Source organism: Strigops habroptila, chromosome 6, assembly GCF_004027225.2.
Source record: "Strigops habroptila isolate Jane chromosome 6, bStrHab1.2.pri, whole genome shotgun sequence".
In the NCBI taxonomy this organism is placed as follows: domain Eukaryota; kingdom Metazoa; phylum Chordata; class Aves; order Psittaciformes; family Psittacidae; genus Strigops; species Strigops habroptila.
Window position 1 is genome coordinate 58,819,852 of NC_044282.2, and position 13,536 is coordinate 58,833,387.

Below are 13,536 nucleotides of genomic sequence, written 5' to 3' on the forward strand. Positions count from 1 at the left end.
AGTGGAGATCTCAGAACCACACATGTACTGCTCTCATGCAGAGCAGTCCTTGGCATCCCATAAACTCAGGCACACACGCAAGGGACAAAGTGTGTAGAAGCACAACAGAAGTGGCCACACAACCCACACAACTTGCCAGTGTCTCTTGAGCACAGGTCCCCCTCCTTTCAACACTATTCCCCTGGCTCCACACAAAGCCTGCTTGTGAGATGCCACACCCTCACGCACACATGTACACCACATACAGCCTGCTCCAACCTTTGTCCCACCACCCCACAGGATCCCACATGAGTTAATATGCACCAGCCAGCAACACACAGCTATTTTCTCAAACCTCTGCCATAAAGGAGATCCAGAGAGGCACTGGAAAGCACTGATAAGTTCTTATGGCTTGTGCATAGGAAAGAGGAATGAAGTAGATTCTTTTCCTTTGGCTTTGGTTTGGGTCCTATCCTTCACACTAGCAGCTGCAAAAGTGCTCCTGTGTCAGTTCTGGTACAGTTCAGCAACACAGTTCTGGTCCTGGGGGCCTGAGATTTAACATTCTTTTGCAAGTTCATAAAATCTTTTAAGTTGAGTTCCTGTAACAATACCCCTTATTTATATTATTCTATTTTCCACCATAATACCTTGCTTCTCCCAAGCTATATTTTTTTTTTTAACATTAATTAAATTTAAAACTCTTAACACTCTTAATGGCCTTAAAAAGACTGTGGAGGTAAGAGGCTGGTCTTAAAAACTATTGACTCTCCTCTCGGTCCTACTGAATCTTCTGGTTTATACTAAAAAACTCATGCTTTGTGCACAAAGGCATGTCTTTGTTTTGTTAGCATGAATGTTGTAACGAGGGACATCATTATCTCAGAATTGTTTCTGTTCATGGAACAAGCTACTTACATGGTTCAAAGTTTGTTAATTTAAGTGAAGCCAAAAGAATAACTGAGGGAAAAACAAGCAAGCAAGCAAGCAAACAAACAAACAAACCAAGCAAAAAACAGTACTTACTATTTTTTCCTGACAACTGTAGATGAATTTTAGAATTTTGAATATTTAGTTCCTGAGATTATGATTGGGTCATGTGAAGACAACTTGGAGAATATTTCAAATTGCTTATAGACTTTTGGGTTCCTTCCAATGTAAACTATTCCGTGAGTCTATTCTAAGCTATTCTATGAACATGGGATTAAATAGTTCTGATAAATTCTAAGCAGTTAACTGCTTGCTTAGAATTGCTACTTGCTAGGGAAAAAAAAAAGCTAAGGAGAAGCAGAGTTTCATTTCTTCATTTTGTAATGTATTTTAAACTTGCCAGAATTTCAGAACAGAGCAGAAAATATATTAAGCTGGAGACTCCCACTGACAGCACCTGTAGATATAAATAATAGACTAATAAAAAGCATAGCATGTTATTAATATTTTATGTAAGATTAATCTGCAGGCACTCAGGCGTGCTTATACTTAATAATGTACCCAAGCACACAAATATGCATATATCCCGAAAAAAAAAACCAAAACAGTACTTCTGCACTGTTGTCACAGTACTTCTGTGCTGTTGTCACCAGTGTGTTATGATGTTTCCTTCCATAAGTGCATGATATTTATGGGTGAATATCTTGGAGAAAGGGACTACCTCATCTTGAATGAATATGAAATACCCATCATATTGTAGCTGTTACTATTAACAAATAAGAAATGACCTTGAAGAATGTAAGGATGTGTGTATCTGTATAGATTTATAGACAAACATTTTAAAAAGTGTTTGTATTTAAACAGTGACATCAACTGATATTTCTCTCTCTCTAATTCCTAACAAAGTAATATCATTATGTATGAAAAGCATAAAATATGTGAGAATATGTATTTTGTCAATGAAAAGATGCACAAAAATTTAACTCTGAGGGCGTCAGGGATACTCACATTTCAGCAGATGCCCAAGCACATAACTAAATCAGAATAAATCATCACACTCCAGCCACCCCATTGTCCTCTACATCTATACAAAGGGAAACCCACAATCAAAACAGACTGAGCTCTTTTTGCATCATATGTTATTGGGATTTTTGTTGTGTTGACAAGACTGTTGGGTTAGAGTATGGCTCTGTTGTTCTTGCTACTCTCATCTACACAACCCATCATCAGCTTGTGTTGGCATTTTTTACTGACTTGTGTTATTTGATGGGGAGACAGGAATAGGAAAGGAAAATACTCCCATAATGTTTGCTGTGACTACCTTTTTCAGTATCACATAGCCTAACTTTTGTTCATTCTAGGCTTGAGAAACAAATCAAAAGACCAGTTCACACAAAGGAACATGTTGTGCTGATCATGAACCAGTCAGCTAGAGAGAAAAGGTTTGGGCCCCAAAAGTAAGGTAGCAAAAAATGAACACAGACTTTTGTTATTCTTCTCCCAGAGACTACTCGACAATAATCATATTATAAGAAACATAAAATAGAACAGAGTAGCATAGACTAGACTAGAGTAGAATAGACTCATAGGATAGTTTGCATTGGAAGTGACCCCTGCAACGAGCAGGGACATCTTCAGCTATATCAGGTTATATATAATCTCCCGAGGTTTTTCGGTAGCTGAGGCACTTCAGTATATGGCCCTGGGTCTTTCACCCAACTCTGGCCCGATGCACAAATCATATCTCTTCCTCACTCATCTTTTTCCTTTTGAACGATCATATTTGTTGAAATCAACACAAAGATGACAAATCAGAGGATAAAACTCAACTCTGTCATGAAGAAAGAAGTAATTGAATAGAGTTGGATGAAAGAGAAGCCCTGAAGAAGGGGTTGTGTACCTGAAAGCTTCCCTTCTTTCCTTTATTTTTTTTCTAATCTATCAATCAGTTGCAATATTAAAGATATTCCGCCTTCATCTAATTCTTATCTACCTTGCATCTTAAAACCTCTATGCCTGTAAGAGCACAACTGTCACCATTTACAGTAATCTCTAACACAGTACCTTATGGCAACTGATGATGTCAGACCAGACCACCTCATCACTTCTCTGTGGGAATAAACAGTTGTCCTAAAAAGAATCTTTTTTACATTCACAGTCCCATTTCATAAGGTACTTGGAGCATGAAATTGCTGAGGCAATCTGCTGGATGATCCTACCAGTCATTTCACCTTCTGCTTGCTCTCATTTTCTTCTTAGCCTTGCTGTAGGACCAATGGTGTGGAGAGCTAGTCAGAGAGCAATGCAGTCTTCTTTCTGTATGCTAGTGGGCACATTAGTTTGCTATGCTATGTGTGGGGCTCTTCATTTGATGAGCTGATGGGGTCTTATGTATCCTGGCACTAGAAGCTAATCTGTAAGGATTTCTTAAACAAGTAAAAGCTGCTAAGATGAATAAGGATTTCCAAGTTGAATTGCTAGACTCATAAAAGACATTATTTCCATTCTATTTTCAAGGTAATTTTCTTCTCCTTCTTCAGCTGGTCTCTGTTAGCAAGCCCTCTCTCAAATACCCTGTTGTGACAAGACTGTCTCAACAGTTGAACAAGGCTTACCTTTTACAACAGCACCTACAATGGCATGAGTTGACGGGATAGAAAAGCTTGTTATTGCTACTGCTGTTTAGTGCAACTTAATACATACTTTGTCCTCTCTCCATTGAGCTGCACTTGTTCAAAAAATCATTGGTCTACTCTAATGAACGATCAGAATATGGGGGAAGGAATACACTAAAATGTGTGTGTTTGGCAAGAAACCTAACCCTTCATCTTCCTTTCCTTTCTCGGAAATGAAAGAAGATGTAGTTGCACTTTTCCTTTCCTTTCTCGTTCCAGCAACCCTTCCTTTATCTACTCTCAAGCCTTTTCCAGTTTACCACTTGGTGTAAAGGCCAGGACTTCAACCATGTCCTCCCCAAGGTGGTGTTTGGGGTAGGAGACCCATGCCTTCAAAAATGCACACAGTTTGTGACAGAGACATAGCTTTGTCTAGAAAGCACCGCACCGCTCTCTCTTACTGTGTCAAGTGAATAATTAATATAGTAAAGTAATTATGTTCAACAGATTTTACCTTTTTGTAATTTACAACTTTTTCTCCATATTTCTGGAAAGCAAATGACTTAAACTTGTTGTTTTCTTTTACTTTTAACCCATACCTGGCTTACCTGGAATTTCTTTTTTTAAGATCATGTTGCATAGACATGATATTTTTAAACATTTTAGACTGTAAGCAACCTTCTTCTAAATAATAAGTAGAAGTATTCCAGTAAATTCTGGTTAGGGTAGGAGCAGTTGCAGGGTAACAGGTTTTTGGATTAAACGAACAATTATTTATCCGGCATAAATGATGCACATACTGGCGTAACCTGGCAAGAAGGTAAACTTTAATATTACATTGATTTCAGTGTAGTCTCATTATGAAATTTACAAACTTACTGAAGTAAATAAATATGTGCACATTTCCACTGTTTTCTCGACACGTATATATGTACACGTGTGTATATGTATTGTGTGGCAGGAGATGCCAAACAAACAAATCTACTCAGTGCTAACACTCTTCATAAATGTACCTGACAAACCAGAAGTTTGGAAATGTTGATTGAAAATATTTACAAATTTCTGTGCAGCCCTGCCTCAAATATGAAAACAAACAAACAAAAACCACCACAAAAAACTAAATTCAAACACCAAAACAAAAACAAAGGAACCCCAAAACATTTCAGGCACATGGCACCAGATTTCTGTATTTGAGCATACAAGCTCATGAACTGTAGCTTTGAGCTGTGCAAAAATGTAAGTGTCCTTCATGTGTATATGTTTGCTGATGCACAATTTGTCTCTATATTCTGTCTGAGAAGTGGACACTAATATCTATCCTTCACGATAATTAGAAAAGCCGTAAAATACCCTGCTGTACTGAGTCAGGATCTCACCCATCTGGGATTTATACCAGGAGATGTTCTTTTCTGGTGTTGCTGTCAACAGAAATGTTTAAATATACCTTCAAGAGCTGAAATATTTTGAAAGAAATTATGTTTGCCTTATGTATGCAAGCAACAGTCTGCCTTTAATGAAGTCTTTGCTAAAACTAGAACATATATAGTCACCTTAATTTTGAGAGGAATTACTTGTGGAAGAAGATGAAGTAAAACTGCTAGGATCTTGTCTTAAGTGAGCTATTGTTTTATTTTTTCATTCTATTTTGTTTTGTTCTGTTCTACTCTATTCTCAGAATTTAGATTACAAACTAAAAATTTAAGCATAATAAATTGAGCTTTTGTGGTGCAAAAGGTAATGGTGTTCACCAGAAAGAAGACATTGCCATTGTAGCTTAAAGAATACAATACCTTTCTTTTAAACATGAATGATGAGCAGAGATTCGTTCTGTTGTAAGGCCTTTATATCATCATCCTCACATAAACCACCTGAACTCCTCCTAGTAGTGCATTGAATTATATGATATTTTATATCACTTGTCATATGCAGCTCATTCTTTTTTCTCATCTTTCCCCCAGGGAAGAATTGTGAATGCAGTGGTAAGATTTATTTCTTCCACAGAATTTTTTATTGTATTCAGGTTGGAGAAGGCAGGTCAAGGAAAAGTATTTTGCACTTGTGATAAAATATGTGTTAGTCCTTAAGATTTATTTTTTTTTCCTGGGAGTTTGTTCTGTCCTTTTGGATCCATTGCAGAGAAAGTTTTCTCTTTTGCTCTCTCATATTAACTTTAAGTTAAAAGCTCAATTTTGCCTGAGGAGTTATTGATCACAGCCTTCATTAAAAGATTTGGTGATCGTTCAGCAGTTTCAGACCCAGCCCAAGTAATTGCCACTTTCAAGAAATAAACAATTCCAAAACTAACCTGAGATAAACTGATGTAGCTCAATAGATTTCAATCATTAATATCAGCTGAGGGTTTGACCTTACTTTAGAAGGAGTATATGAGAGTTCAAAGGTGTGGAAAGCTGTTCTAGCTGCAAATCACTGAAAGCCTATAGTACCGTTGCATCTTTGTAGTCCTAAACACTGCTATGAGAGTTAAAAATTAATATTTCTCATTAGAACCAACCAACATTCTAAATTTTTCACAAACTGAATTCTTTAAAATCATGAGTGATACTTGAATCTGGTTCACTGTTTTGATATTAATCATACTAGAAACAACAGTCTTTCAGTGATAATATGTAATTTTTACTGAGCATGAAATGCAAGGATATCAGATAGCCATAACGATCCACTTCTACTGCAAAGCTTATGAGATCTAATAATTCATTTTTCCCAGGCTGAAATTTCAATCCATGTATCTTTCTCAAAGCAACAATGTGATACAATATTTAAAAACAAATGCACAAAAAACAGAACAAGAAAAAACAACCCACACCACCTTAAAACAAACCCAACAACAACCACAAGTAAGCAACAGAATAGTTAGTTCCTCATGACAGAATTTCTCAAAGCATGGAATATGAGGTTTCCCCAGCTTTAACATTTCTTTTATGTATAGGTGGCACATGCGTTGTTAACCCCACCGACCTGTTCTGCTCTGTTCCTGGTCGCTTATCACTACTCAGCTCCACTTCGAAGTACAAAGTGACCATCGCAGAGGTGAAGAGGCGCCTTTCACCACCAGAATGCCTCAATGCTTCCCTCTTAGGAGGTATTTTGAGAAGGTAAGTTGAAGGTGAGAGTAAAAAGTCCTAGACAGTGCTGTAATTTTTCTGATTTTGTTTTCTACAAAGAAGTTTTGTTCTTTTCCTCACTTGGATAGGTTGGTCACAGTTTGAGAAAACAGGAGACTGATTCTAGGGAAATTTTCAGTAAATGAGAAAAATGAAGATTGTGTTGACATTTTTCATAAAATGTTTACATTTTTTGGTGAACTGCTTTTTGTTTTTAACCCCCTCAGTTCAGTTACTCATCAGAGATGAATAAGTGTCGCTTTGCCTTGTTTTGAACAAAGCAAAACCAAACCTTCAGTGTGTCGAAAATTTCATCAGAGCTATAAATCTGACAATCTTGTTGAGAAACTGTTTCAAAGTAAATTGTTCTACCAAGTATAGTTACAGCCCTCACCCAACAAAGAACTAAAACACAGAGGTGTAGAGATTTATTTTTCTTCATTTCTCCTTTGCATATCTTTTAAGTACAGAAAAGACAGAACACACTGGTTTTGTTTTCCTTATTTTGAGATTCTGAAGGAGAAGCAAGTAATCAGATAAAATTTTGCTTCTGACTCTTCACTGACCAGAGTAGACACCTGCAGAGAGCAGAAAGGAGGGAAGTGGCAGACTGTGCCTCACATTGCAAGCGGAAAACAAGAACGCAACTGTAATTCAGCCAGGCATGTGTAAGTCGCAATGTCCCTGAGGCATCAACTTAGATGGCATAAGCTACTTGAATGCCCTTTGATCAAAGCTAGCTGCAAAGTCATAGGCTATTTCACTGCTGTCACTGAAGGCCACACTGATGCTCATACTTATACTGAAAGTCATTTTAACCAACCTGCAATATTTTAAGATATGTCGTAGTCCAAAAGCTGTCTTGAGCCATCTTGCAGAGTAAGGACTGTGGATCATAAAATTGTTTCAAGGGCATAAGCCTCATTTAGCTGCCTCTATAGACAATGAAATCCAAAATCTATGTCCACAAACATTTTCCTCTGTTATTGCTTCATCTAGGAGAGGCCTTCAGCTAATAGTCACAGAAATATTAACTTCAAATAATCATACCACAGACTTCATCTATATGAGTGCAAGCTATTAAGAATGCAAGGTCATCAACCTGAACATGGGGAATTATTTCTCTCTTCTGTTAAAATGCTAGAATGATCTCCATATGTTTTTGACCTGGACCAAATATCAATCTTCCAAATCAACCCTGGGCGTGGTTCAGGAGTTAGCAAAAGCCAGGGGCTAGTCCAGCCAGCAGTTTGGATGTGCTAATTCTGTCTTATGAAGCAGAGAGGGTAAATGAATATAGGTCAAGCTATACCTGTACATGTTACAAATAGAGAACAGATTCAAACACTTTGTCATTGACCAGGGGAGATGTAGCAAAACCAAACCTTGTTCATGGTTTGCCTGAGACCAGACAGGGTTGGTTTTTCATCCTGACAGCTGTCACTGTCTAGGTATTTTTCCAACTAGCATTTTTTAAGGATAGTGTGCTCAGAAGACATTTCATGACATACAACATGGTCAAAATTGTGGTATCACTTAGTGGGCAAAAATTACCATCCAAAGGGTGGTATTCCAAATTCGGTTTCTTCTTCTGCCTAAAGAAATTTGAACCTGCACATCTAATTAGGCATATTTAATACTCAGTAACTGATTATTCTAAGATAAGGGCCCCCCAATCTCATTTGGGGCTAATTAAATATTTGTTGGACAAAAGCCAAGGTAATTGTACTGATGACTCTACTATCTAACGACCAAGTCATTCATTCGGGATGGGAGAGATATGAGTTCCAGTCATTGCTCTATTCAATGTTTAAGCATTTTAGCATTAGCTGTTTGCTGCCAGCTGGCTGCTGCATTTGTCTAAAAGTCACAAGTTAAAATTCCCTGACGCTAAGAAAGAAATTGAACCTAAGTCTGCTGCATAAGTGAATATTTCTCAAATGATTCAAACACTGAGGTACTGAAGAAAAGCTGGTGTGGGATTCACCAGGAATCATTTTGTGAGAACCAAGTGACGTAGGCATTTGGAATAGGGGCATAGATAGCCAATGATAGCTGGGAGTTTATCTTCAGCATTTCCTACTGCCTTATCCTTCTTCCTTATAAGTATTGGGCTTTGTAGGCTACATTTCTAAGCACCCAGGTTTCTACATAAATTATAGAGGGATTGCTAGAGCTGGATTCCACACAAACATCTACAATTGAGTAGCTATCTGGTTCCTTTTATTGTCAGGTGAGAGAGATGAGTAAAGTCCCCTCATTGTAGATGTCTGCTTAATATCATTCTAGAAATGCAAATTTCTCTCTCGATTGTCTTTGGAGCCTGGGGTGGCTAAATTAGATATAAGTGGCTGCACAGTCAGTGTTATATCCAGTCATTGCAATACCAGGCTCCATGCCCAAATCAGGATCATGGGTTCCACTAGGTGGAAAGCTGTCTGAAGATCTAATGCTCTTGTGACAGGCATGACAATGCCTAATTTTGTCAAAGGGCCAACATGAAAGACACTCATGAGGTGAGCAGGACATTAAGAATAGAGCTCTGAAAGATTTTCCATTAATATCATTAGAGCAGGCATTACCCCACACATTTGTCAATAAGGTGTGTGCAATTTTTAGACTTACATTAACATTGGGAAAAAAGTGCAAAATAAAGACAAGCTTCTCTCTCCTACTGTTCTCTCATGGTAGAGCAAAATCCAAGAATGGAGGACGCTGCTTGCGAGAAAAATTAGACAGACTGGGACTGAATTTGCCTGCAGGAAGAAGAAAAGCAGCAAATGTCACACTCTTGACTTCCTTGGTAGAAGGTAGGGCTTGTAATATTGTAATATAGTATAAATTTAATTAAAATGTTTCCTTGTATGCAATACTTTTCAATCACAGTGTTAAATATCATAATATGTATTTTGTACACATTGAACTGATTTGCCTAAAACCACAGACAGAACAAGTGGCAAAATGGAAGTTCACTCTGAGACATGTTGGCACCAGCAAATGGTTTGGTCCTGCAGTCTCCTCAGCATTGATCTGTGCTTTTTGTGTTGGGATCTGTCTTACAAATCAATGATCCAAATGTTCTTGTGAGAGATGTATGTCTCATACCAACTCTACAAGTAGGTTTGTTTATCCTCTTTTTTTTTTTTTTTTTAAGTTGTGAATTTTCTGGAGCTGTTCCAAAAATGTGATGATTTTTTTTTCTCCCATAAGAAGGCATAATATTTAGACAAGCCTTTTCCCTCCCCACACTTAAATGAATGAAATCTGCTTTCAGATAAACTCTAGACAGGCCCAGGAGATACTTCCTTGGCCTTTATTTATTGTTTAAATATCACTCACCAAATACTGCCAGGCTCTTCAAACCTTCAGCTGGGAGATGCAGGTTCAAACCCCTCAGGCAAAGGGAAGAAACTCTACCTGAAGCTCTTCTATTCTGGGTGAATCCACTAAGTACTTACTTTGTTGTCTGGCTGAAAGTAGCAGCTCTGGGAATTTCAGATCCCTCCTCCTTGATGCTGAGAGCATTCAGCTCATCCTAAAGGTCAACACTTTCTAGGATCATAACCTGAAAGGACCATACAGATCTAGGCAAGCAAGCTGAGGTCTCAGCACGTATTACCACAGAATCACAGAATTACAGGAAGATTGAGGCTGGAAGGGACCTCTGTGATCTTCTAGTCTAATCTTCCTCTTAAAACAGGGTCAATAAGAAAGGTTGCTCAGGACTTGTCTGCTGAGGTTTTATCTCAAAGGATGGAGACTCCCAAGGCAGAAATATTGCCAAATCTGCAACAGTGGAGGTTTTTCAACATCCAAGAGGAGGGACTGAGCTTCTCAGGGACCATTGAGTACAGAGAACTAACAATGGGACTGCTCTGAAATAGAAGTGTGTCCATATCACATCTGCTTGTAATAAAAGAAAGCTGTAATGGAGTTACAGTCTTACAAAGGGTACCAGTTTAGAGAGTAAGGACTGTTCCTACTCTCATAGTCCTGCACACATCTTGGGTCTTTACAGGGAAGAATAACAGGGCATATGTGGCTAGCTACTGACAGAGATTGAGAGTGGAGGAAGCTCTCTTTCACTGGTTGTCTTGGACTGATGGCAAAGTCACCTCTACCGGTAAGTCAGAATTCGATACCTTTTCCCAAAGGATAGAGCTGTGCTTCCTCACTGGCCCTTTGCTTAAAGCCAAGGCCAAACCTCCTTATCATGCCTATGGTATTGCTTTTTGTTTTGGACTGCCTTACTGTGAGTCCTAAAGATATATACTGAAGAAACAGATCATTTTAGCAGAGCCCGTTTGCCTAGATCTGGCTAATTATGATTTGTCCTAACTGGAATTTTTTTTTTTTTGGGGGGGAAAAAGGGCTCAACCATGTGCATTAACCTTCCAACAGAAACACATATGAAGCTCAATTTTCTGTCTGCGTGAACCAATCCTCTGCAAACTTGGCAGTGCTCATTGAAATCTTTGTAGTAGAAGGTGTCCTCTCTGTACATGCAGATGTTACTTCCAAGTGGTACTAACTTGTAACATGGTTACTGCAAGAAAACTCGTCCCTCAATGGCTCCTGCTGTTGGAAGAGGCAGAAATTGAAAGACACAGGCTTATTCTGTGTTTTACAGGACATGAAGAAAACAACCTTGGCTTTTTCTGTGTGATGGCAATACAGAACTTGACATCATGATTTATTAGTCTTATTAAATCCCTAAATACTAGGTGCATTACTGTTATGACCCCTGACTGTGTCATTCTTTACTACTTTAGATGGTTCTAAGTTTATTATTACTAAAGGTCCTAACAGTCTTTGATGTATCGAGGCCTTTAATATTTCTGTATGGTAGAAATGTGCTCAACCTCTTGTATATCTGTTTGAGGTAAGAAAAGACAAAATTAGTTGCATGGTGATGAGGTATATTAACCAAAGCCATCTCGACAGTCTCCGGCATGACTAATACAATTCTTCCTCTAAAATAGACTAAAATCATTGACTTTTGGGGGGTACCACTACGTTCAACAGTGGAACTGTAATAAACTTCTAGGCTGTGGTGGTCATGTGAAGATCCATTATGAAAATTATTGTGGCTCCTTTTTTTTTCTGCGAGCTTACTTCTTTTGGAGTTCAGCATGGCGCTGTGGTGTTTACTGTTATTCTTGGTTTGTCAGGTTGCATTTTAGTGTCTTTGGTAGGGACTTCTGGGGCCCAAAGTAGGAATTGTTTGACAGATCAGCTCTGGTTTTTACGTTGTCATCCACATAAATCAACACAATGGGTGGAAAGAGACTGGGAGAGTGAAGAGTCTCCACAGTAGTATGGGACATATCTTTGTGCAACCTGTAGGTGAGGGATGCCCTCTAGTGCCTAAATTAGGTGAAGGGAAAGGTCATTTTTCTTACCAGCTCTGATAGGAGAATTCTTATGTCTTAGCTAAAACAATAAAGGCTCTTCCATTAAATACTAGCATTGCCAGAACTAAGCCTTGCTGCTGGCTCAAAGGAGTCAAAGGCCTCCCCACTGGGAGCAAGAAAGGGTGTGAGGAGAGGTGTCCCCTTCTGTTTGGACAGGTCACAGCATAAATGTGATTGCAGATGAAGGTAAAAGCAATACATGAATGACTTTAAAACCATGAGATTTTTTACACACATAAAAAAAACCCGAACAAAAAAACCCCCCCCCCCCAAAAAAAAAAAAAAAAAAAAAAAAAGACCCAAAACAAACAAAAAGCCAGCAGAAAAAATCTGGAATCTGTTTTCCTATCAAACCTAATTAAGACACTAAATTTCCTAGACACTGAATTGTGTCTGACACTGAATTCATCATTTGGGGACCAAAACTCTCAAGAAAAATAAGTCAAAAGTTACTTTTTTCACCCTGCTATCAACTGTCACACTTCTCCCCTACCAGCCTTTGTTAAATATCCTTCCACTTGTTCCTCCTCCCTTCTCACCCTACAAATATAAAAAAACTTTCTTTCCACCTTCTGCCTATCTGTCCTCACCCTGGGTAGCATTTCTGTTGCATAGAGCACCCGGAGGAGGCAAAGCCAAGGAGAGTAGGAGGTTCAGTTGCTGAATGTCCCTCTCCTGGGACACAACTTTTGCCTTCACTCTGCATAGGAGCATCTCTCATTCTTCTTAGACCCAGGAGACATGCACGCTGCTCCTTGCACCTGCCCACAGAAACCTGTCAAGGTATATGGCTGGCCTCTCCACTCAGGCTTTCCAGAGCTGTCTCTGACAATTTAGCTTCAGCAATTGTCCTTTACCATCATGCAAAGCTCCCTGGACAATTGTCAAATCATATAGGAAAGGCAGCACTGTCTATAGTTGCAAAGCTGTGTGCTGGGAGAAAGAGTCAGAGATCCCCACCACCTATTCTTTGTCTCTTCAGGAGAAAAGAGCTGGGGATATTGCACGTAGGGAAATTTGCCTTTAGATTGAAACAAGGCAACTGGCTATTAAAGCCAGGGATTTTAGGGATTTCTACTTTTAGTATGACTCCTGCCTGAGGTAAATAATAACTAGGCAGAAGAAAACAAATCTAAGGTAAAAAAAAACAGTCCACATTTCCAACATTTCCACATTCTCCCCTAGTATAAAAGTTTGTCCAAACTATGATGTAGAAAAAGAAAGTCTTTTATGACATTTTGTACAAACTACATTCCCTCACCAATCAGACGTATTTCCTACTGTACAGTAATACGAGGAACCTCTATTCACTGTGATTGACAAAAAAATAATATATATAGAAGTATATCACAATCCACCAAACGATCATTTGGTCCAGGTTCAAAATGACATAATGAGATATGGCAAATGGTGTTCTGCAGAGTGTTTTCATGTCCAGATTTGGGTTTTTATTTAGAATTTGATATTGTTATTTGG

General features: G+C 38.5%; 1 protein-coding gene across 1 annotated transcript in view; it reads left to right on the forward strand.

The window, feature by feature from the left end:
• TFAP2D (transcription factor AP-2 delta) overlaps positions 1 to 13,536 on the forward strand; it is a 73,593-nt gene that overhangs the window by 12,320 nt on the left and 47,737 nt on the right. The window contains exons 4-5 of the mRNA XM_032920017.1: positions 6,472 to 6,637; positions 9,338 to 9,456. Of these exons, the coding sequence (XP_032775908.1) occupies positions 6,472 to 6,637; positions 9,338 to 9,456 (285 nt within the window). The remainder of the gene's footprint in view (positions 1 to 6,471; positions 6,638 to 9,337; positions 9,457 to 13,536) is intronic.